General features: G+C 42.4%; 1 protein-coding gene across 3 annotated transcripts in view; it reads left to right on the top strand.

The window, feature by feature from the left end:
* The window catches only part of SMYD3 (SET and MYND domain containing 3), a 437,216-nt gene that overhangs the window by 233,977 nt on the left and 179,576 nt on the right, over nucleotides 1-23,663 (top strand). For all 3 annotated transcript variants that reach the window (XM_068232068.1, XM_068232066.1, XM_068232067.1), the window contains one exon: nucleotides 5,490-5,600. In XM_068232068.1, coding sequence (XP_068088169.1) covers nucleotides 5,490-5,600 — 111 coding nt within the window. The remainder of the gene's footprint in view (nucleotides 1-5,489; nucleotides 5,601-23,663) is intronic.

The raw sequence follows: 23,663 nt of genomic DNA, 5'->3' as shown, positions 1-23,663 counted from the left end.
AGTAATGACATATATTTATATAGTATTCCAGTGAAAAGCCATCAGGCCCTGGAGCTTTGCCTGAGGGGGTTTGCGAGATAGCAAGTTTAAGCTCCATAAGGGAGATCGGTTCACCCAGTTCCTCTAGTGCCTCTTCAGGGATCTTTGGGAGACCTGATTGTCTAATATATTCTACTACGTTTTCTATGGGAGGCGGACCTGATCGGTTTGGTTCCTGCTCCGGTAAGTTGTACAGAGATTTATAAAAATCTCGGAACACTCGAGCTATGGAGGAGGATCTATGATGCTTTATAGAGGAAGGATCATTTATATGAGGGATATAATTCGCGTTCTGTTGGGCCCTAAGGGCTCTAGCCAAAAGACGGCTGCACTTATTTCCGAATTCGTAATAGTGGCGCTTACACCTGGAAGCAGCATAACGTGCTTTAAAGTAAAGTAAGGATTTTAGCTTTTCCCGTTCGGCTGTCAAAGCCTCCAAGTCAGTCCTTGATATAGAGCCCTTATGTAGCTTTTCAAGTCTGTGGATTTCCTCCAGAGCCCTAGTAATAGCTTCAGTTTTCTCTTTTTTTACGCGACTTCCCTCCTGCATCAAAACCCCCCGGATCACGCATTTATGAGCGGCCCAAAGTGTCATCGGGGGCATACCTTCTACATCATTAGTTTGAAAATAATTATTAATAGCCGCTTCCACCCTATCTGCTACCTCCTTGTTCCCAAGGAGAGAGGAATTAAGTCGCCAGGAAAAGGGGGCATGTCTCCTCTCAAGAACAGTGATCGAGACAGATACATAGGAATGGTCTGAAAATGGGCATGTATTAATCTGAGCTGATGAAACCACTGATAAAAGATTATGAGATACAAAGATATGATCAATACGGGAGTAACTCCCATGAGGAGTGGAAAAGAAGGTATAATCCTTCACAGAGGGGTTCAATATACGCCAGGTATCTACCAGCTGCCTGGAGCGGAGGGAGTTCTTGCATTTAAGGATTAGTCTGTATGGCAGAGCGGTTTTACCTGAAGAAGTATCCAGAGCAGGATCCAAAGCAACATTAAGGTCCCCCCCCACAACTAGGCTTCCCTCAGCAAAAACATCTAATTCACGTAAGAAGTGCTCTAGGAAGGTTTGCTGTCCTGAGTTAGGTGCGTAATATGTACCGAAGGTAAACATTTGGTTATTAATCTGGCCTTTTATCATAACAAATCTACCCTCACTGTCTTTACATGTTTGAATTTGAGATATGGGGACATCTTTAGATAAAAGTATTGCAACTCCTTTTGATTTGGAGTCAGGAGAGTTGCTCAGGAAGGCATGTGGGAAATATTTATTATCTATCCTGGGGTGTTCGGCACCGCGTAGATGCGTCTCCTGTAGAAAGGCCATGTGTGTTTTAGACCTACGGAGTTCCAAAAGCAGTGCTGATCTCTGCTCAGGGATGTTTAATCCCCTGACGTTAAGCGTCTGAATTTTAAGTGATGCCATCTGCTGGTTTTAAGGTTAGGTATTTACGGTCACCCAGAGCCCACGACGCCGACCCAGACTGCTTAGGAAGAGAGAAAAGAAGAACAGAAAGGCATATTAAAGAGAAAACAAAACAAAACAAACACAATAGTAGGGAAAATATCCCAAAAATCGTGCTACAAGGGGACCGCTCCCCGAGCAGCACGTCACTCTCATTAGGCCAGACCCCTCCTTCAGAATTGAAGAGAGGAGTATTAGCGTTCTGGCCAGAGAGCAAAGAGAGGAGAAACGAACCACCATCACGGATGGAGTTCATTACTCCCGACCACACAATACAGTTCAACAAATCTTCAGTTTCAGTCAGTATGCAACAAATAAAACATGATATATACAAACAACCTACATTAAGTAGAAAAAGCAATCCCCTTAATCTTGTAACCAGAACTGAATGGTCCCACTATCTAGGCTAACGGTTGGGGATGTACCAGGAAAAAAAAGAGAGAATAGTGACTCGGTAAGGCTCCATCATGAGCCCCCCCCCCACCGGACCCCACCCGGAGCCACGCAGGTCCCCCCTCCCCCACCCAGCTTCTTGTTCCCTTCCCACATAGGGTGCATGCATATATTCAAACCAGTAATTATGATAAGCAAGTGACATCACCTAAGGATTAAAAGGATGGTTAATTTCCTTGCAGACCTAAAAGTGTTTGCATATATAGGTACTAAACTCCACGCTAGTGTTAGGTGGGAGAGAGAAAAGGGAAAAAAGGTGCCAGGCTACGCCCAGCGTGAGGGAAAGAGTACATGTGCCAGTGCAAATGTCTGTGATGTCTCCAACGCAGCCACCTTCCAGCCACTATAGGAAGAAAGTGGCTATTATATAGTAAGAGAAGTTCCCGTTCAAACACCTTGTGGGGGGAAGTCACACCGTGAAGGATTTTAAGTTAGTGCTCAGTGAAGAGGGATCGTTATCGTGGGGGCTAGAAAGTGCGATATACCGACAGTAGCTCCAGGGAGGGGAGGCACGGAGACGGGAGAGAGCAGGGAAGGCCCCACACTACTAGTGCAAAGTCAGGGGATCCAGGAGTCTTACCGGTGCATAAGAAAGAGGGAAATAAGTCTCCATCGTCCCTTACAGACTTGAATCATTCGTGGAAGAAGCGGAGTTTCTCTGCGGCCTTGCTCGTGGTGGTTTGGGTATACTTGAGGTGTCTGGGTCCCATTCTGGAACAGCAACCTGTGCGATGTCTAGGGTCGAGAAAAACTCCGGAAGATCTCTGGGGTGTCTTAGGGTGAAAGAGGTGTCATTCAAACTTGCGTAGAGATAGAAGGGGAAGCCCCAACGGTATGTGGCTCCAGCTTGTTGCAAGGCTGTTATGATCGGCTTTAAGGCTCGACGTTGCGCCAAAGTAGATGGCGCCAGATCCTGATAGAAAGTAATAGTCGCTCCATCAAAGTCATACGAGCCGGCGGATCGTGCCGCCGTCATAATAGCATCCTTGACGGGGAAGTCATGTATGCGGCAAATAACATCACGGGGGGGTTCAGCATTGCGAGGTAAAGGGCACAGCGCCCGGTGGACCCTGTCCATTTTAATAATGGTGTCAACTGGTCTGTTTAACAGGCCATTGAAAATAGCCTGCAGGGAGGATTGGAGATTCTCCTGTCTCGTGGCTTCTGGGAGTCCCCGTACTCGCACATTGTTGCGCCGGCTCCGATTCTGTCGATCCTCGAGCTGAGTGCGCATATGGCCTTGAAGAAGGGACTGCTTGTCCCTGGATTCTTTTAGGGAAGCCACGTCTGCCTGCAGATCTCTTACCATGGCCTCCAGGCCTGTGACCCGCTGTGTGGTAGCTGCAATATCCGTTCTCAACGCGGCAATCTCCTCCCTGGTAGAGCGTACAATCCGCTCGGTTTGCTGAAGCATGTCCTCTTTAGTGGGCATACCCTTCAGATATGCCCACATCTCCTCCAATGCCGATGTTCTATCCGAGGTGCTCGGGGAGCTGGTTGGAGAAGGGCCTGAAGCCGGCGTGTCCGCCATCTTGGAGGTACTGCTCCGGGTGACACGCTGGGAGAAAAAGTTGTCTAAGGGGCCTTTCTCGGTCTTCTGAGTCTTCCGTCGCCTGCCTTGCCGCTTAGGCTTGCTAGCCATACCCCGGTGGGCTCACGATATAAAGAAAGAGGGTAGTGAAACCGGTTATATTCCAGTGTGTGGTCGGGAGCTCAGCGTCCACACGTCCTTACCCGTCCATGGCACGCTCCGCCCCCCGCAGTCATTTTTTTTGCGATTAGTCCTCTTACATTACACTCTAATGGCAGCAGCCTTGGTCTGGCAGCTGACGATCATGCTTTATTTTAGTGTCTGATAAAATGGGTTTTTCCCCATGACAACCATTGTTACATTGCATGCTTTAAATAAAATAAAAGGTCCCAATCAATAGTGCAATGTGTTTATGATACAGGCATGTCACCCCAGAAAGTATGGTATATGCTGTTGTACTGTGATTGTATTGCTAACAAACAAGCTACATTTGTTGCTGGTCACTGCTTGATTAATTTATCTCACACTTTATCCACTGCTTCTTTGGGATTATGCTGACTCTGTACACTCATAATTATCTCTCAGTGCATATGCTGATAACATCTGTAAACACTGTTTATGCTGCTGAATCCTTTTTGCAATGTCAACAGAAGCAAGTGAAACATACGTGAAGTCTAAACAAAATCCGGAATAGAAGTATATTGCATTATTGATCAGAGCCTAATTTTGTTATTTTAAGCATCACTAGCTAAGTCTAGCAAAGTGATTCTGATTATGCAGACATTAATTCAGATTCCTGTCTGAAGGTATGTATTGTCTGTAAAACATTTTAGTAAAGATAATTACCTAAATAGTATTAGATGTTAATGATAAAGGTGAACACTCCTCCACATACTCTTCTGGCAACCTTGCATCTATCCTGAGCGGAAATCTGGCTGCATACATGTAATTAAGGCCCCAGGAAATCTGGGTGTAGGGTAAAGCCGAAAAGGCTCACTCTGCTCCTGCAAAAGTCCCTGCGGTGTTAATTAGTGTATATTGTTACATGTGGCTACCTAATACTATTTGGTTGGCAGATGTGCCCACTACTAATAATAAGGGGCACACCTAGTTACCTGGTACTGATCTCTAGGAGCACATGGCTCCTTAGTTTATAGGGGACACTTAGCTATTTTATTATTTTTATCATAAGGAACTTGGCTATTTAATTATTTTATCTGGAAGCACAAGACTACTGCATAATTGTATATGGATACATTACTGGATTCTTTTATTTGGAGGTATGTGACTACTTGATACTCTTTTATTTGAAGGTCAGACATATGACTACCCGAGTCACACCTATAGGGCCTGATGCACAAAACTCCAGTAAAGTTGGGCTTAGGGAGTGCACAGCAATTTTACTGTTACTAATGTAGGGGGAGCATCAGTCTTTAGCACCATGTGCGTTACGGTGGTAACCGTAACACACGTGCACATGGTGGTAACTTTAACACACGTGCATGTGCACATGTTCCTGTTTGAGGTACATGGATTTAGCATTAACATCCTCTGTGCATATCTTGGTTAGCTTTGCCTTGGGTCAGGTGTACTGTAAGGTCTCCAGTGTTAACGGAAACCGGTATAGGTCTAACAAATTATTGGCTACCCACTTTTGAGGTCTAGACTAGAAGATTATCACCTTTCAGTCAAACAAATTACAAGCTAAACACGTGTCTGCTGGTATTAGCTGAATTTCTAAATCCAACACTAACCAACTTTTTAGAAACCAGGCTTTTGGGTTTTGAGAGTTTTGCCAGAAAATACTAACTGACAGCTTGCTAACACAGAGTTTGGCGACTCACGTCCAGGTTTCTACCATGTAAGACATTTGTTCTATATGATATGATTTGAGTTTCTATGGTTAATAGTTACAAAAAAAATATTCTCCAACAGCATTTGTCATCCATTTACTAAAATAAACAATATTTTATCATTTTACAGATGACCATTAGTTACATTGATGTGAAGATGCCCACACACCAGCGCCAGGCTCAGTTAAATCGTCAGTATTGCTTTAGTTGTGACTGTCACCGCTGCCTTACAAAAGATAAGGTATGATGCATTTTAATACCTACAAAATGGAACCGTATTGTGCTTGACTTGTCATCATGCAACATTTTAACAGTTACTCTCTAGAAAGATATACATGATTGCAAAGGGAAAAAGCATAATAGGATCAGGGATACTGTTAAGAGGACCTGTAACGACTCAGGTCAGAACATAAAAAAAAATTATTTAGGATACCTTTTGCACATTAATTATCCTGGTTTTAGCATCAGAAACACTTCTTATATTACTATATACTGTAATGTAACCCCAACCTCCCAGTGCTGTTTAGTGTAGGTTATGATATCACAAAGCCTTCTGCCACAGAGCACTCTGGCAGATTAATTGACATTCCTGCTCACTATACATGAAGTGGGACATTCAAATGGGATTTAACTTGCCAGCAGTAACAATGTCAGTGATAAATAAAAAAAATCTAAATAAGGGTGAGGTAAAATTTTACAATGGGCAAGCGCTGTCTAAGTAATTTATAAATTAAATAGCTGATGGCCCGGGAATGCCCGGGTATGTATTTGGCTGGTGTTGGCTGGGTATGTATTTGGCTGGTGTTGGTTCCGCCCACTAACCCTATCACACAATTACTCAATTACTCAATGACCAAGTTTGTGAGCTTTGCAGTCTTTGGCATCAATAATTTGCAATGAAAGAAAATAAATCTGGTTGGCTGTGGCTCCACCATTTTTTCAGAATTTGAACCCGAGTCACCCAATGACCAACTGTACCAGGTTTGAGGCTTGTGCCATTTACAGTGCAAGAATACAGCAATGAAATATTCCCCTTGAAAATCAATAGGTGAATTTTGATTGGCTTTTGTAGGCTCCACCCACTTTTCTGAATATTAATCCCAGTCACCCAGTGACCAACTGTGCAAAGTTTGAGAACCCTACAATTAACAGTGTAAGTAAGAATGGCTGCAGTTTACATTTTCCCAGTGAAATGTGTATTTGTCTCTGCCCTCCTTTTGGTTATGGAGATAAAAAGTATCCTATATGTTATTCCAGGTAAAGTATTATGTGTGTGGCAAAATTCATTCAAATCCATTTAGCCAATGTTGCGTGATTGAGTAACAAACGTCCAAACTTTCGCATTTATAATATTAGTGAGTTATTGTAAAAACAAAAATAAAAAATAATAAGCACCTATATCCATTAAGTTATATTCACTAAGTTGTTCTTCAGGTTTTTTTTTTAATCTGTTTATTCAGTTACATACTAGCACAGTATGTCCTTTGACTTAAAGTTGGTTACATGTTAGAGGATTCTAAAATGTTAGGCGACAAGCCAAACAATATAATTGGAATGGAGTTCCACAGCATAAAGTCAACACAGTATTTGAACTCCACCATTGCTTTCTCCACCGTCTCTACTACTACAGAGTTTGGCTACACAGTAACCAAACTCCACCGCCACTACTGAGCTGATAGAAATTAAAATTGGTGCCAAAGCTGGTGCCCTATTTTTGTGCCACAAATCACACCAAAATGACCTGCATCAAGGTAATCAAATTTGCTGACAACACCATCATCATTGACCTTGTAACTAAGAATGGCAGGCCTATCATCAGGAGGTTGAGATAATATGCTATTGGTGTAGGGAGAACAGGCTGGTCCTCAACACATCCAAAACCATTGAGATGATAGTCGACTTCAGAAAGCATGCCCCACCTCAACTCCAATCTACACTGATGGCACAGAGGTTGAATGAGTAGCCAGCGTGCTCCTTCTGGGCACAACCATCTCCAGTGACCTGAGCTGGTAGGCAAACACTGCCTTCTAAAATTAAGAACTACCCCATGGTGTAAAACAAGGACTTCTCTTCCTTCCTGCAGTTTTTTTGTTTGTTTCACCAGATGATCCATGGAAGGTTACTTTTTTTTATTTTTTATTGGGTAGGGATGCTGGATGGCACCTACTCTTAGTTAAGGAGTTGATTGTTGCCATTGATAGTGATGTCTGTATTGTATTACAGACCTAGCTGAGCGGTGGTGTGAATAGAAATACCTGAGCCACTGGGTTGTGTTCTGTGATGCAGTGAGTGCACTTTCTTCACACCATTACCACCTACCATCTGCTATGAGAGAGCTCCATGCATGCCAAAGGCACTTCCGGCAGAAGTGAACGGAGCTCACTTGACAAACTCTGCTTCAAGGCGACTGAATGGTTGGCGGCAGGATCTCATGACCCTGGGGCAGCACCGTCCCAAGAACCGCAGGTTTTAACCTGCCGGGAAACCATGCTGCAAGGCATTGTGGACGATTGAGCAGACAGTGGCATCCACCCATGCAGAGCAGCAGGAGACACCCATGACTAGTAACCCTGAACAATGTGAAAGGCAGCCAGTAAGAGGTTTTAAGGCATCATATTTTCTTTACTCTGTAGTCACTATATGCATTTGTTAGTCAGACTTATGTGCTAAGAGAAGTGGCTTATGGTTTTTTCCAGAAAACAACTGGCCAAGAGTACTTCCAAATACTTAAAGGAACACTATTGATTAACATGTTTTTTTCCATTGAGATAGGAATAGTTTGGGGAGTGCTTTTTAGGTGGCCATACATCAGGCGACTTGGTGGCCAAACGACCATCCAATTTGATTATTGTAATCGAATGAAAATCGGTGCCGCCAAGTGCATGCCTGACTGACAATGCGACCATTCTTGATAGTGCATGCTGCAAGATATTGGGCCAACTTGCTCAGTCGGGTGCGCGGTGGGAATGGCGTGCAATTTCCCAACGAACATGACGAAACCCCAGATGCTGTGCCCTCCTAATGAAATGTCCCCCCGTGCCCCATGTTATGTATATATTACTTGACTGTCAGTGGCCTGCGCTTGCCCCTCTGCTACTCCGGGCGCATTTCCCTCTTCATACACGACGCCCCATGTGACGTCACACAAACGCGCCCTTACTAGGAAACCACATGGGGCGTGCGTGTATGCAGAAGAGGAATCCCGGGAAGCCAGCTGGGGACAAGTGGAGGCTGCGGACAGGTAATGTATATCTACATGGGGCACGGGGGGGACATTTACATTAAGGGAGCACAGCAGCAAGGTAACGGATGTGGCGCATAAGGCAACTTCAGCATGTAATTGATCGGGAATCGGCCTGTGGTGTATGGGCAGCTGACATATCTCTCTCTTATCAGATTCAATAAGAGAGAGATTTGTCTCTTGGTGGAATCTGACCATACATCACTAGATGTATGGCTACCTTTAAGTATGGGTGTATGCATTTAAGTGCTTATCTCTTTGTTTATTGTTATCAAATTCTTTTCACACTTCAGCGTCACCAATTCTTACACCGGAGTGAACCAAGAGGGGAGGGGGAGTTCCCTCACACTTCATCTTTTAGCCCTGTGTGTGTGAGAAAGCTCTCAGCAGCTGCAACTGCTGTGTCTCTGAGAGCTGTTTGCAGAAAGCAGAAGGAAATGTAACTTATGTGCAAAATAAACATTTGTAATAGTATGTGAAACCCAACACCAGACAGGCTTTTCATTTAACTCTGCTTCAATATTACACTGTTCTTAGCATGTCAGACTGCAGAGATTCATCTATTCAAATGAAACATTCCAAACGTAGCTTTTGCCTTTGATATTTAACATGAAAAGTAGGAAAATGTTTACACAGCTACTTAGACATTATTAGTGCATTTTGTCATTTTAGAACACTTGGTTTGATAGTGTTCTTTTAAAGTGTGTGAAGTGCAATTGTAGACTGCCTAAGGGGGCTACCCATAACCTATGTATTGATTGTTACAATTGAGCTAAGGGTATTGCAGTCCCTAGGCATGAAGCTACAACGGTAGAGTTACTTGATTTAATATTGTATTTAAAAGATGAACTTACTACTACATTTCTGCATTTGGGGTGGTGTTACTTTCTCTTCCCTTACAAACAGTTCTGACTGAACTACAGCAACAATTTAATATACAGCCTCAGCAATCACACAATGTCCAGCAGCCTGTGGCCCAAACCTCTACTAGTGTTTTGGGATAGGTAGCTCAGACTAGTTCAGGCCATATGGATACTGTTCATTTGTTGTCTGATGTTTCTGTGGTATCCACTCTTCCTCAGTTTTCCTCGGGATCACAGGTCTGATCAGGGTCTCAGGATCAGGGTTTACCTACAAACCTTCCATTACCTGCTGTTAGTCCTTCTCACCTTTCTGTGAAGGATGTGTACAGAGGATTCATGGGAGGAGAGGGGAGCTGAGATATCTGATTCATCCCTAACACCGTCATCTATCAAAACCCAGTGTTATTTGTTTAGTGCAGGGGATACATCCTTTGTACTTTTTAAAGGATACCCGAAGTGACATGTGACATGATGAGATAGACAAGGGTATGTACAGTGCCTAGCTTACAAATAACTATGATGTGTTCCTTTTTTTTCTTTCTCTGCCTGAAAGAGTTAAATATCAGGTATATAAGTGGCTGACTCAGTCATGACTCAGACAGGAAGTGACTACAATGTGACCCTCACTGATAAGAAATTCCCCTTTTTATCTCTTTCCTGCTCTCAGAGGCCATTTTCTGCTAGGGAAGTGTTTTATAGTTGGAATTTCTTATCAGTGAGTGTCACACTGTAGTCACTTCCTGTCTGAGTCAGGACTGAGTCAGCCACTTACATACCTGATATTTAACTCTTTCAGGCAGAGAAAGAAAAAAAAGGAACACAGCATAGTTATTTGTGTGCTAGGCACTGTACATACCCATGTCTATCTCATAATGTCACATGTCACCTTGGGTATCCTTTAAAAGCTGCTTACAACAAATTGAGGAAAGTCGTCACTCTGTTTTTGCACAGGATTGTATTTATAGGGAACTGGAGAATCAAGAGTCCAGAGTTTCTCCAGTTTATAGAGCAATCAAAAACTTCAATGGAAAGACCCGGAGAATAAAACTGTTTATCCCCAGATCTTATAAATGCAGATTTCCCTTTAAATTAGAGGATCAGGAACCATGATCCAAATGCCCTAGACGCAGTGCTTCCTTAATCCAGTACTCCATCCAGCAGTGGCTGGATGGTGTACTGGTTAAGGGCTCTGCCTCTGACATGGGAGACCTGGGTTCGAATCTCGGCTCTGCCTGTTCAGTAAGCCAGTAATTCAGTAAGGAGTTCATTGGGCAAGACTCCCTAACACTGCTACTGCCTACTGAGTGCGCTCTAGTGGCTGCCTCGCAAGCGATTTGAGTCCGACAGGAGAAAGACGCTATACAAATACTGCCATTATTACTCTAAGGATACTGATTTATACTTTGAGCATACGAGGTCTCTGAAGGAACCCATAAGAAGGCTTAAGGCCCGTACCCATCTCACAATTTTTCAGATGATTTTTTCAATGACCAATGATTTTTTGAGCGATGAGCGGCCGTTTCCATTATCTCACGACGTGGGTATAGGCGCACGATCACGCAAATGTCATTTAGCTCCACACAGCGATATTGCCCGTCGTCACGGATTGTATCTTTAAGATCCCTGACGACTCCCGCGCAAAGTATTGCAATGACTTGAGGTCTGGTTTACACCCGTCTTCTGTTGTCACGTGATGTTGCGCATAACCGCTGGCTGGAAGATGGATCAGGAAGCACTCATAGTCAAGAAGATGTCGATGGATCCATCTTCCTGTGTCGCAAGGTAAGTATGTAGCTTTAGACCTTATTGAAGATGGCCTGGGATTCAGTGGCATTTTCATTCAAACCAGCCATTGCATCCAACACTTGCAATACTGTTACATATTTATTTGTTAGATAAAGTATAGCAGAAGCAAGAAACTTCAGGGGAAGGAAGAATACAAGAGACTGGTGCACAGTTACAATAAATGTTTGCTTGAGGGTTGTGGCTGGATGGTGTAATGGTTAAGGGCTCTGCCTCTGACGCATGAGACCAGGGTTCGTATCTCGGCTCTGCCAGTTCAGTAAGCCAGCACCTATTCAGTAGGAGACCTTAGGCAAGTCTCCCTAACACTGCTACTGCCTACAGAGCGCGTCCTAGTGGCTGCAGCTCTGGCACTTTGGGTTCGCCAGGAGAAAAGCGCGATATAAATGTTATTTGTCTTGTCTTGTCTTTTTATTCTGTCAAAGAGAGTAATTCCAGGAGTTAGAGTGTGTACTTCCTGTTTCTATAGAAAGAAAGGTTGATACAGCTGTGTCTCAAGACTCCACTAGATGATGTCATAGATTTGAGACACAGGAAGAATCCCTGATCATTGCTTGCATGCTCCACTCCACAAGCTGGGGACACAGGTAGTCTTGAGCAGCGCATTCTGCACACCATGTTGCAGGGGAAGTGGGGCACGGACACATCAGGGAGCCAGCTGGCAAGATTAGGATCACTAGTGCACAATGCTTAAGCTCCTCTGCCAGTAACAAAACCTGCTCCACCATCCGTTCTGCTCCATTGACCCGCATATACAGTGGGATGCGAAAGTTTGGGCAACCTCATTAGTTGTCATGATTTTCCTGTATAAATTGTTGGTTGTTACGATTAAAAATGTCAGTTAAATATATCATATAGGAGACACACACAGTGATATTTGAGAAGTGAAATTAAGTTTATTGGATTTACAGAAAGTGTGCAATAATTGTTTAAATAAAATTAGGCAGGAGCATAAATTTGGACACTGTTGTCATTTTATTGATTCCAAAACCTTTAGAACTAATTATTGGAACTCAAATTGGCTTGGTAAGCTCAATAACCCCTGACCTACATACACAGGTGAATCCAATCATGAGAAAGAGTATTTAAGGGGGTGAATTGTAAGTTTCCCTCCTCCTTTAATTTTCTCTAAAGAGTAGCAGCATGAGGGTCTCAAAACAACTCTCAAATGACCTGAAGACAAAGATTGTTCACCATCATGGATTAGGGGAAGGATACAGAAAGCTGTCTCAGAGATTTCAGCTGTCTGTTTCCACAGTTAGTAACATATTGAGGAAATGGGAGACCACAGGCTTAGGCCAAGTTAAGGCTTGAAGTGGCAAACAAAGAAAAATCTCGGATAGACAGAAGCGATGGATGATGAGAACAGTCAGAGTCAACCCACAGACCAGCACAAAAGACCTACAACATCATTTTGCTGCAGATGGAGCCATTGTGCATCGTTCAACCATTTGGCGCACTTTACACAAGGAGATGCTGTATGCGAGAGTGATGCAGAGGAAGCCTTTTCTCCGTCCACAGCACAAACAGAGCCGCTTGAGGTATGCTAAAGCACATCTGGACAAGCCACCTTTATTTTGGAATAAGGTGCTGTGGACTGATGAAACTAAAATTGAGTTATTTGGGAATAACAAGGGGCGTTATGTTTGGAGGAAAATAACACAGCATTACAAGAAAAACACCTGCTACTTACGGTAAAATATGGTGGTGGTTCCATCATGCTGTGTGGCCAGTGCAGGGACTTGGAATCTTGTCAAAGTTGAAGGATGCATGGATTCCACTCAGTATCAACATATTCTGGAGACCAGTGCCCAGGAATAAGTGACAAAGCTGAAGCTGCACCCGGGGCTGGATCTTTCAACAAGACAACATTTCTAAACACTGCTCAAAATCCACTAAGGCATTCAAGTACAACGTTCTGGAATGGCCATTTCAGTCCCCAGACCTGAATATAATTGAAAATCTGTGTTGTGAGTTAAAGAGAGCTGTCCATGCTCAGAAGCTATCAAACCATGAACTAGAGATATTTTGTAAAGAGGAATGGTCTAAAATACCTTCAAATACCTTCAACCAGTATCCAGACTCTCATTTGATCCTACGGGAAGTGTTTAGAGGCTGTAATGTCTGCAACAGGAGGATCTACTAAATATTGATTTCATTTCTTTTTTGTGGTGCGCAAATGTATGCACCTGTCTAATTTTATTTAAACAATTATTGCACACTTTCTGTATATCCAATAAACTTCATTTCACTTCTCAAATATCGCTGTGTGTCTCCTAGATGGTATATTTAACTGACATTTTTTATCGTAACAACCAACGATTCATACAGGAAAATCATGATGATTAACAAGGTTGTCCAAACTTTCGCATCCCACTGTATAACCGGGATGTGTTCTTTATATGTCTGTATCTCACACAAAATTTGTTACTTAGAGGAACTGCCGCGAAAAGCTTAACATTAAAAACGCATACAAATAAGAAGTACATTTCTCCCAGAGTAAAATGTGCCATAAATTACTTTTCTCCTATGTTGCTGTCACTTACAGTAAGTAGTAGAAATCTGACTTTACAGACAGATTTTGGACTAGTCCATCTTCTCATAGGGGGGTTCTCAGGGTTTTCTTTATTTTTATAAACACTTAGTGAATGGCAGTTGCTCCGTCCAACTGCCAAAATAGTGTGCAGCGAGCAGGGAGGCTGGCCAGCATCTTTGCATTAATCATTTTCAGAGAATGTCTTTATAAAGAATAAAGTCCATGCTGAGAATCCCTCATGAAGAGATGGACTAACCCAAAACCTGTTGGTAATGTCAAATTTCTACTACTCACTGTAAGTGACAGCAACATAGGAGAAAAGTAATTTATGGCTTCTTTTCTTTTGGGAGAAATGTACTTCTTATTTGTGTGTATTTTCAATTTTAGGATTTTCGCGACAGTTCCGCTTCAATAATTCAAGTAAATCCAAAATGCCAAATTTTATATTATTAATTTGTGCATCCATTATGTATTAATTTGTATATGTAAAAGTCTGGATGCAACTTCCTTTTAGTGGAATTGGATACGTGCTCCGAGAATCTGCAGCATGGATCTGATTCTTTTCCTGGGTTGCATTGCATCACGAATGAGAATTTCCAGTTAATGGAAACCACTCCATTGACTTGCATTGGTTTCAGTTCGGATGTGATGCGATCATTGCATCGGATCGGGGCTAGTGGAAACAAGCCCTAACTGGTTCTTATTTTAAAATTTTGAATATAATTGTAATATTAACTAATTATACTGCAGTACACAAAATTACAGATTCTTCCTCAGTTTTTGGAATGCTACTGTGATTTGATTTTGACATTATCCATATTTAAATTATCCATATTCATAGTTTCTAAGTCATGTGTCTCTTCTTTTGATTACAGATTGCATGTTAGTTTTTTTAGTTTATAATGGCAGTTAGAAGAGTGATCTTCACGTGTACTGCAATTTATTTTACTTAATTAAAAGATTGCATATTAGGAACTTAATCTGAGTAGATAATTATAATATTGCTCCTAATAAACATTTACTTTCTTTAGAAAACAAATTGACATTTCCTTTCTCCAGGGTTAGGCCAAACTAGCAGAATGCTACACGTAATTACAATGTTACATTTCAAGCAGGCATGTAATAATCATAAATGTGACAGTTCTAATAAGACGAGCAATTAATTATGCAGCTGCTGCTTCCTTTTCTTATAATGTAATTTTATTCATGAATCCCACCCTGTTTCATATATTAAGGAACACTTTAATATGGACTGTATATTGAAGTATTTATTTGCAAAAGTTAGGGTTACATTCATGTTTTATTTAATTTACTATTTATGTTTTACATTTATACAAATAAAACGAGCAAAGAAAGATTCTATGCAGTAAAGTGCTTGGCTTTTCGTTCCAAGGTCTGCACAAAGGGGCATGAAGTATGAATGGAGAAAAAGAGATTTTAATATCTTTTTTAGAAGGGGTTTGTTCACAGTAGCAGTGGTTAGATTTGGAAGTAGTTACCACAGCAGGAGAGGTAGCTATTATAAATTCTATACCTGCATTGAAAGTGGAGCAGGGTATTTGCCTTACTTTGAAGGGTATACACACTATTGTTGCTAGGTGAGAGGATGTGATACCTTGATCCAGTCGAAGAGATAGTTTCTGACCTTGTGGTTCTTCTTTCCTTTGCTTTGCAGTACAGTGATTTTAAAGGCTCATACACACAACCAACTTAATGCACAACCAACTTCACAAGATGACCAACTGTACAACAAGTACATGCACACATGCCAATCAAATAAACAACCAACTCACTTAAATACTATGTGCACAAGCTAAACAACAAAATACACAACATGTCTGCATTCAAAAACAACAAAGCTGTTCAAAAGACTTGGCAAACAACCTGTTGGTCTGGTTGTTTGCTAGCCGTACACACACCCAACTTATCTTCCAACAGACAAGTTTGGAAGATAGTTGGACAGATTGTTGGTATGAGCCTGTAGAGGGTGAACCTGATGGATGCAGGTCTTTTTTTTCAAAGTAGGGAACTATGTAAATACCAACACATTTTTCAAGCACCAAAAAAATGATGCTCATATTATATCCTGTTCATTAACGTGCCTCACCGCTCCTCTGGAATCCCCTTGCAAGCCACATCCATCACTCTCCAACATTTGAAATCTTTAAAGAGACACTGAAGTGAAAAAAAATGATATAATGAACTGGTTGTGTAGTACGGTTAATTACTAGAAGATTAGTAGCAAAGAAAATATTCTCATATTTTTATTTTAAGTTCTATAGTGTTATTTTATAACATTCCATCATTCTCTAATATTTGCAGTTTGCACACTACTCGGCATTCTAAATGATTTTGTCTACGGAGGACAGTTCAAAAGTTCTCTGGCCTGCTCTGTAGAAAGAAAATACAGTGACTGACAGTTGAGATAACAAGCTTGAGAAGACTTTGAAAGTCGTGGAGCTCAATGGCTCTTTTGCATAGATAACAAGTGGAGTTTATTAACTCTTCCTGTACTGGAGACAATATTAGACTTATGTCTCTGCTCCTTAGGTTTTATTTCTTAACTGTACTACACATACAAATCATTATATCATCAATTCTTTTTTCTTCAGTGTCTCTTTAAGTGTTCCCTCAAAACTCACTTTTTCTGACAAGGCCACTACACATACAGTACAATATGGTACAAGCAAATTAACCTTGGAAATAAATGCAGCATTGACCTATAAGAATCCCAGGGGCAATACAAAGCACACAAGTGTAAAACTCATTAAAGAGACTCCGTAACAAAAATTGCATCCTGTTTTTTATCATCCTACAAGTTCCAAAAGCTATTCTAATGTGTTCTGGCTTACTGCAGCACTTTGTACTATCACAGTCTCTGTAATAAATCTATGTATCTTTCCCCTGTCAGACTTGTCGGCCTGTGTCTGGAAGGCTGCCAAGTTCTTCAGTGTTGTGGTTCTGCTATGAACTCCCCCTTCCAGGCCCCTTTATGCACACTGCCTGTGTATTATTTAGATTAGGGCAGCTTCTCTCTTCTCTCTTATCTTTTACAAGCTGGATAAATCTTCCTCTGAGCTGGCTGGGCTTTCACATACTGAGGAATTACAGACAAAGGCAAAGCTGTTTGCATGAAGAAACGAGCAGCCTGAAACTTCAGTGCATGAGAACTGCAGGGGGAAAGAAACACACAAATGATCTCTTGAGATTCAAAAGGAAGGGTGTATACAGCCTGCTTATGTATGGATGTATTTTCTATGTGTGGACATACTGTACATCAACCTACTTCCTGTTTTGGTGGCCATTTTGTTTGTTTATAAACAAACTTTTTAACCACTTCCCAACTGGGGGGTTTTACCCCTTGACCACCAGAGCAATTTTCACCTTTCAGCGCTCCTTCCATTCATTTGTCTATAATTTTATCATTACTTATCGCAATGAAATGAACTATATCTTGTTTTTTTCGCCACCAATTAGGCTTTCTTTAGGTGGGACATTATGCCAAGAATAATTTTATTCTAAATGTGTTTTAATGGAAAAATAGGAAAAAATGAGGGAAAAAATTTATTATTTTTCAGTTTTCGGCCTTTATAGTTTTTAAATAATGTATGCTACTGTAATTAAAACCCATTAAATGTACTTGCCTATTTGTCCCGGTTATAAAACCGTTTAAATTATGTCCCTATCACAATGTTTGCCGCCAATATTTTAATTGGAAATAAAGGTGCATTTTTTTTCAGTTTTGCGTCCATCCCTAATTACAAGCCCATAGTTTATAAAGTAACAGTGTTATACCCTCTTGACATAAATATTTAAAAAGTTCAGTCCCTAAGGTAACTATTTATGTATTTTTTTAAAATTGTAAATTTTTTATTTTTTTTTTTAATTACAAAAAAATAATTTAGGGAGTGTGGAAGGTAAGGAGTTAATTTTTTTGTGTAAAACTAGTTTATTTGTGTGTAAAAAATGCTTAGGGTGTAGTTTTACTATTTGGCCACAAGATGGCAACAGTAACATTTTGTTTCATGCGACCTGCAAGCGTCCTTCTGGACACTTGCAGGAAGTAGAAAGAGGCTGGGAGTTTGCTATTTCTCACAATGATCGCGCTGCTCAGCCGAACGGCAGCGGATCATTGCGGGGCTTAGATCAACGAACGGAAATGGATTTTCCCGTTCGTTGATCTCTGGGCGAGCGGGCGGCGGCGTGTTTACTAGCGGCGGGCGGCGTGTTTACGAGCGGGAGCGCGGGCAGCAGCGGGAGCGCAGAAAGTCAGGATTTCTCCGTCCCTGGGGGTTAAAGGATGGAAAAAGGGACGGAGAAATCCGTACGGGCGGGGGTAAAGTGGTTAAAACTGTTTTTAACCACTTTTAATGCGGCGAGGAGCGGCAAAATTGTGTCAGAGGGTAATAGGAGATGTCCCCTAATGCACTGGTATGTTTACTTTTGTGCGATTTTAACCACTTGAGGACCGCCCCCAGCCGATGGGCGGCGGCAAAGTCCGGGCCCAAACGACCGCAATACGCCCATCGGCGGGGGCGGCTGCGTGGGTGGCTATGCGGCGATCGCGTCATTCGTGACGCGATCAGCCGCCGGGGACTGGCTCCGCCCACCGCTCGTAGTAACCCGCCGGCCGTTCGGAAGCGCCGGCGGGTTACTAGCACCCGGATCGCCGCATGGAAATTGTATAATAGGCTTTGTAATGTATACAAAGCCTATTATACTGGCTGCCTCCTGCCCTGGTGGTCCCAGTGTCCGAGGGACCACCAGGGCAGGCTGCAGCCACCCTAGTCTGCACCCAAGCACACTGATTTCCCCCCCCCTGCCCCCTGATCGCCCACAGCACCCCTCAGACCCCCCCCTGCCCACCCCCCAGACCACTGTTTGCACCCAATCACCCCCCTAATCACCCATCAATCACTCCCTGTCACTATCTGTCAACGCTATTTTTTTTTTATCCCCCCCCCTGCCCCCTGCCCCCTCCTGATCACCCCCCCCACCACTCAGATTCTCCCCAGACCCCCCCCCAGACCCCTCCCCCCGTGTACTGTATGCATCTATCCCCCCTGATCACCTGTCAATCACCTGTCAATCACCCGTCAATCACCCGTCAATCACCAGTCAATCACCCCCTGTCTCTGCTACCCATCAATCAGCCCCTAACCTGCCCCTTGCGGGCAATCTGATCACCCACCCACACCAATAGATCGCCCGCAGATCCGACATCAGATCACCTCCCAAATCCATTGTTTACATCTATTCTCTCCTCTAAACACCCACTAATTACCCATCAATCACCTATCAATCACCCCCTATCACCACCTGTCACTGTTACCCATCAGATTAGACCCTAATCTACCCCTTGCGGGCACCCAATCACCCGCCCACACGCTCAGATTGCCCTCAGACCCCCCTTTATCAATTCGCCAGTGCAATATTTACATCTGTTATTCCCTGTAATAACCCACTGATCACCTGTCAATCACCTATCAATCACCCCCTGTCACTGCCACCCATCAATCACCCCCTGTCACTGCCACCCATCAATCAGCCCCTAACCTGCCCCTTGCGGGCAATCTGATCACCCACCCACACCAATAGATCGCCCGCAGATCCGACATCAGATCACCTCCCAAATCCATTGTTTACATCTATTCTCTCCTCTAAACACCCACTAATTACCCATCAATCACCTATCAATTACCCCCTATCACCACCTGTCACTGTTACCCATCAGATTAGACCCTAATCTGCCCCTTGCGGGCACCCAATCACCCGCCCACACCTCAGAACGTCCTCAGACCCCAGCCCTGATCACCTCGCTAGTGCATTGCTTGCATCTATTTCCCCCCTCTAATCACACCTTGAGACACCCATCAATCACCTCCTGTCACCCCCTAGCACACCTACCCATCAGATCAGGCCCTAATTTGCCCCGTGTGGGCTCCTGATCACTCGGCCAAACCCTCAGGTCCCCCTCAGACCCCCTTCCGATCACCTCCCCAGTGCATTGATTGCATCTATTTTCCCCTCTAACCGCCCCCTGAGACACCCATCAATCACCTCCTGTCACCCCCTAGCACTCCTATCCATCAGATCAGGCCCAAAACATCCTGTCATCTAAGAGGCCACCCTGCTTATGACCGGTTCCACAAAATTTGCCCCCTCATAGACCACCTGTCATCAAAATTTGCAGATGCTTATACCCCTGATCAGTCATTTTGAGAAATTTCGTTTCCAGACTACTCACAGTTTTGGGCCCGTAAAATGCCAGGGCAGTATAGGAACCCCACAAGTGACCCCATTTTAGAAAGAAGACACCCCAAGGTATTCTGTTAGGTGTATGATGAGTTCATAGAAGATTTTATTTTTTGTCACAAGTTAGCGGAAATTGATATGTATTGTTTTTTTTTTCACAAAGTGTCATTTTCCGCTAACTTGTGACAAAAAAAAAATCTTCTATGAACTCACCATACTCCTAACAGAATACCTTGGGGTGTTTTCTTTCTAAAATGGGGTCACTTGTGGGGTTCCTATACTGCCCTGGCATTTAAGGGGCCCTAAACCGTGAGCAGTAGTCTAGAATCCAAAGGCCTCAAAATGACCTGTGAATAGGACGTTAGGCCCCTTAGCGCACCTAGGTTGCAAAAAAGTGTCACACATGTGGTATCGCCGTACTCAGAAGAAGTAGTATATTGTGTTTTGGGGTGTATTTTTACACATACCCATGCTGGGTGGGAGAAATCTCTCTGTAAAAGGACAATTGTGTGTAAAAAAAAATCAAACAATTGTCATTTACAGAGATATTTCTCCCACCCAGCATGGGTATGTGTAAAAATACACCCCAAAACACATTATACTACTTCTCCTGAGTACGGCGGTACCACATGTGTGGCACTTTTTTGCACCCTAAGTGCGCTAAGAGGCCCAAAGTCCAATGAGTACCTTTAGGATTTCACAGGTCATTTTGCGACATTTAGGTTTCAAGACTACTCCTCACGGTTTAGGGCCCCTAAAATGCCAGGGCAGTATAGGAACCCCACAAATGACCCCATTTTAGAAAGAAGACACCCCAAGGTATTCCGTTAGGAGTATGGTGAGTTCATAGAAGATTTTATTTTTTGTCATAAGTTAGCGGAAAATGACACTTTGTGAAAAAAAACAATTAAAATCAATTTCCGCTTACTTGTGACAAAAAAAAAAAATCTTCTATGAACTCACCATCCTCCTAACGGAATACCTTGGGGTGTCTTCTTTCTAAAATGGGGTAATTTGTGGGGTTCCTATACTGTCCTGGCATTTTAGGGGCCCTAAACCGCGAGGAGTAGTCTTGAAACGAAATTTCTCAAAATGACCTGTGAAATCCTAAAGGTACTCATTGAACTTTGGGCCCCTTAGCGCAGTTAGGGTGCAAAAAAGTGCCACACATGTGGTATCGCCGTACTCAGGAGAAGTAGTATAATGTGTTTTGGGGTGTATTTTTCCACATACCCATGCTGAGTGGCAGAAATATCTCTATAAATAGACAATTGTGTGTAAAAAAAATAAAACAATTGTCATTTATGGAGATATTTCTCCCACCCAGCATGGGTATGTGTAAAAATACACCCCAAAACACATTATACTACTTCTCCTGAGTACGGCAATACCACATGTGTGGCACTTTTTTGCAGCCTAACTGCGCTAAGGGGCCAAAAGTCCAATGAGCATCTTTAGGCTTTACAGGGGTGCTTACAATTAGGCACCCCCCAAAATGCCAGGACAGTGAACACACCCCACAAATGACCCCATTTTGGAAAGTAGACACTTCAAGGTATTCAGAGAGGAGCATAGTGAGTCCGTGGCAGATTTCATTTTTTTTTGTTGCAAGTTAGAAGAAATGGAAACTTTTTTTTTTCTTTTTTTTGTCAGAAAGTGTCATTTTCCGCTAACTTGTGACAAAAAATAAAATCTTCTATGAACTCACCATGCCTCTCACTGAATACTTTGGGATGTCTTCTTTCCAAAATGGGGTCATTTGGGGGGTATTTGTACTATCCTGGAATTTTAGCCCCTCATGAAACCTGACAGGTGCGCAGAAAAGTCAGAGATGCTTGAAAATGGGAAAATTCACTTTTTGCACCATAGTTTGTAAACGCTATAACTTTTACCCAAACCAATAAATATACACTGAATGGGTTTTTTTTTATCAAAAACATGTTTGTCCACATTTTTCGCGCTGCATGTATACAGAAATTTTACTTTATTTGAAAAATGTCAGCACAGAAAGTTAAAAAAATCATTTTTTTGCCAAAATTCATGTCTTTTTTGATGAATATAATAAAAAGTAAAACTCGCAGGAGCAATCAAATAGCATCAAAAGAAAGCTGTATTAGTGACAAGAAAAGGAGGTAAAATTCATTTAGGTGGTAGGTTGTATGACCGAGCATTAAACCGTGAAAGCTGCAGTGGTCTGAATGGAGAAAAAGGCTCTGGTCCTTAAGGGGCGAAAAGACTGTGGTCCTGAAGTGGTTAACAATACAGATTCTCTTTAAAGTCTTCTACCCTTGCTAATTATTGCTTTATTTATTTTCTTATGTTCAGTAATTATCAATACATGAAACTATCTCCTATTTGAATCCTCCATAGGAAATAACCAGTGTGCTCACCCAAGTTAAAGGGGAACTTCAGCCTAAACAAACATACTGTCATTAAGTTACATTAGTTACATTAGTTATGTTAATTAGAATAGATAGGTAGTATAATTTTGTGCGTACGTTAAAAAGGGGCGCTGGGAAAAAAGGGCGCCGGGTTTTTAACGATAAGCATGGATAACGTTTAAAAATGTATTGTACGGTATTTCGTTTAAAATTAATGTTTTTTAAAGTTATAAATCATTGAATAATGTGCATTAAATCGGCAATTGTAAAAACGTTAATCTTTCGTTAAAATACTGAAACGTATAATAACGTTAAAAAAAAAAATTACTAAGTAACCCTCCCTGTACCTACCCCTAACCCCTAGACCCCCCTGTTAGTGCCTAAACCTAAGACCCCCCTGTCGGTGCCTAAACCTAAGACCCCCCTGTTGGTGCCTAAACCTAAGACCTCCCTGTTGGTGCCTAAACCTAAGACCCCCCTGTTGGTGCCTAAACCTAAGACCCCCCTGTTGGTGCCTAAACCTAAGACCCCCCTGTTGGTGCCTAAACCTAAGACCCCCCTGTTGGTGCCTAAACCTAAGACCCCCCTTTTGGTGCCTAAACCTAAGACCCCCTGTTGGTGCCTAAACCTAAGACCCCCCCTGTTGGTGCCTAAACCTAAGACCCCCCTGTTGGTGCCTAAACCTAAGACCCCCCCTGTTGGTGCCTAAACCTAAGACCCCCCTGTTGGTGCCTAAACCTAAGACCCCCCTGTTGTTTTTTTCGTTTAAAAATAATGTAAAAAAAAAAAAAAAGTACTGTTTTTCGTTTAAAAATAATGTTTGAAAAAAAATATTGTACTGTTTTTCGTTTAAAAATAATATTTAAAAATGTATAAATAATTAAATAATGTGTAATCATGAGAAGCAGTAATAAAACATTAAGTCTCCGGGCGCCGCTTTTAAAACGTTATTTTTCACCGGCGCCCTTTTTTCCTATCGGGCGCCCATTAAACGATATTTATTATAGGAGTGAATGGCGGCGCCCGATTTGTCCACTAGCCTCAGGCGCCCGAATTTACTGTTTCCTAATTTTGTACCCACCCTGTTTTAAAAGAACAGGCAAATGTTTGTGATTCATGGGGTCTGCTATCTTTGTCATGGGGGCAGCCATCTTTTTGGTTGAAAGGAGGTGACAAAGAGCATAAGACACAGTTCCAACTGTCCTGTGTCCTGATAACCCCTGCC

Source organism: Hyperolius riggenbachi, chromosome 4 (genome assembly GCF_040937935.1).
Source record: "Hyperolius riggenbachi isolate aHypRig1 chromosome 4, aHypRig1.pri, whole genome shotgun sequence".
Classification (NCBI taxonomy): domain Eukaryota; kingdom Metazoa; phylum Chordata; class Amphibia; order Anura; family Hyperoliidae; genus Hyperolius; species Hyperolius riggenbachi.
This window is presented reverse-complemented; position numbering and strand designations above follow the sequence as displayed.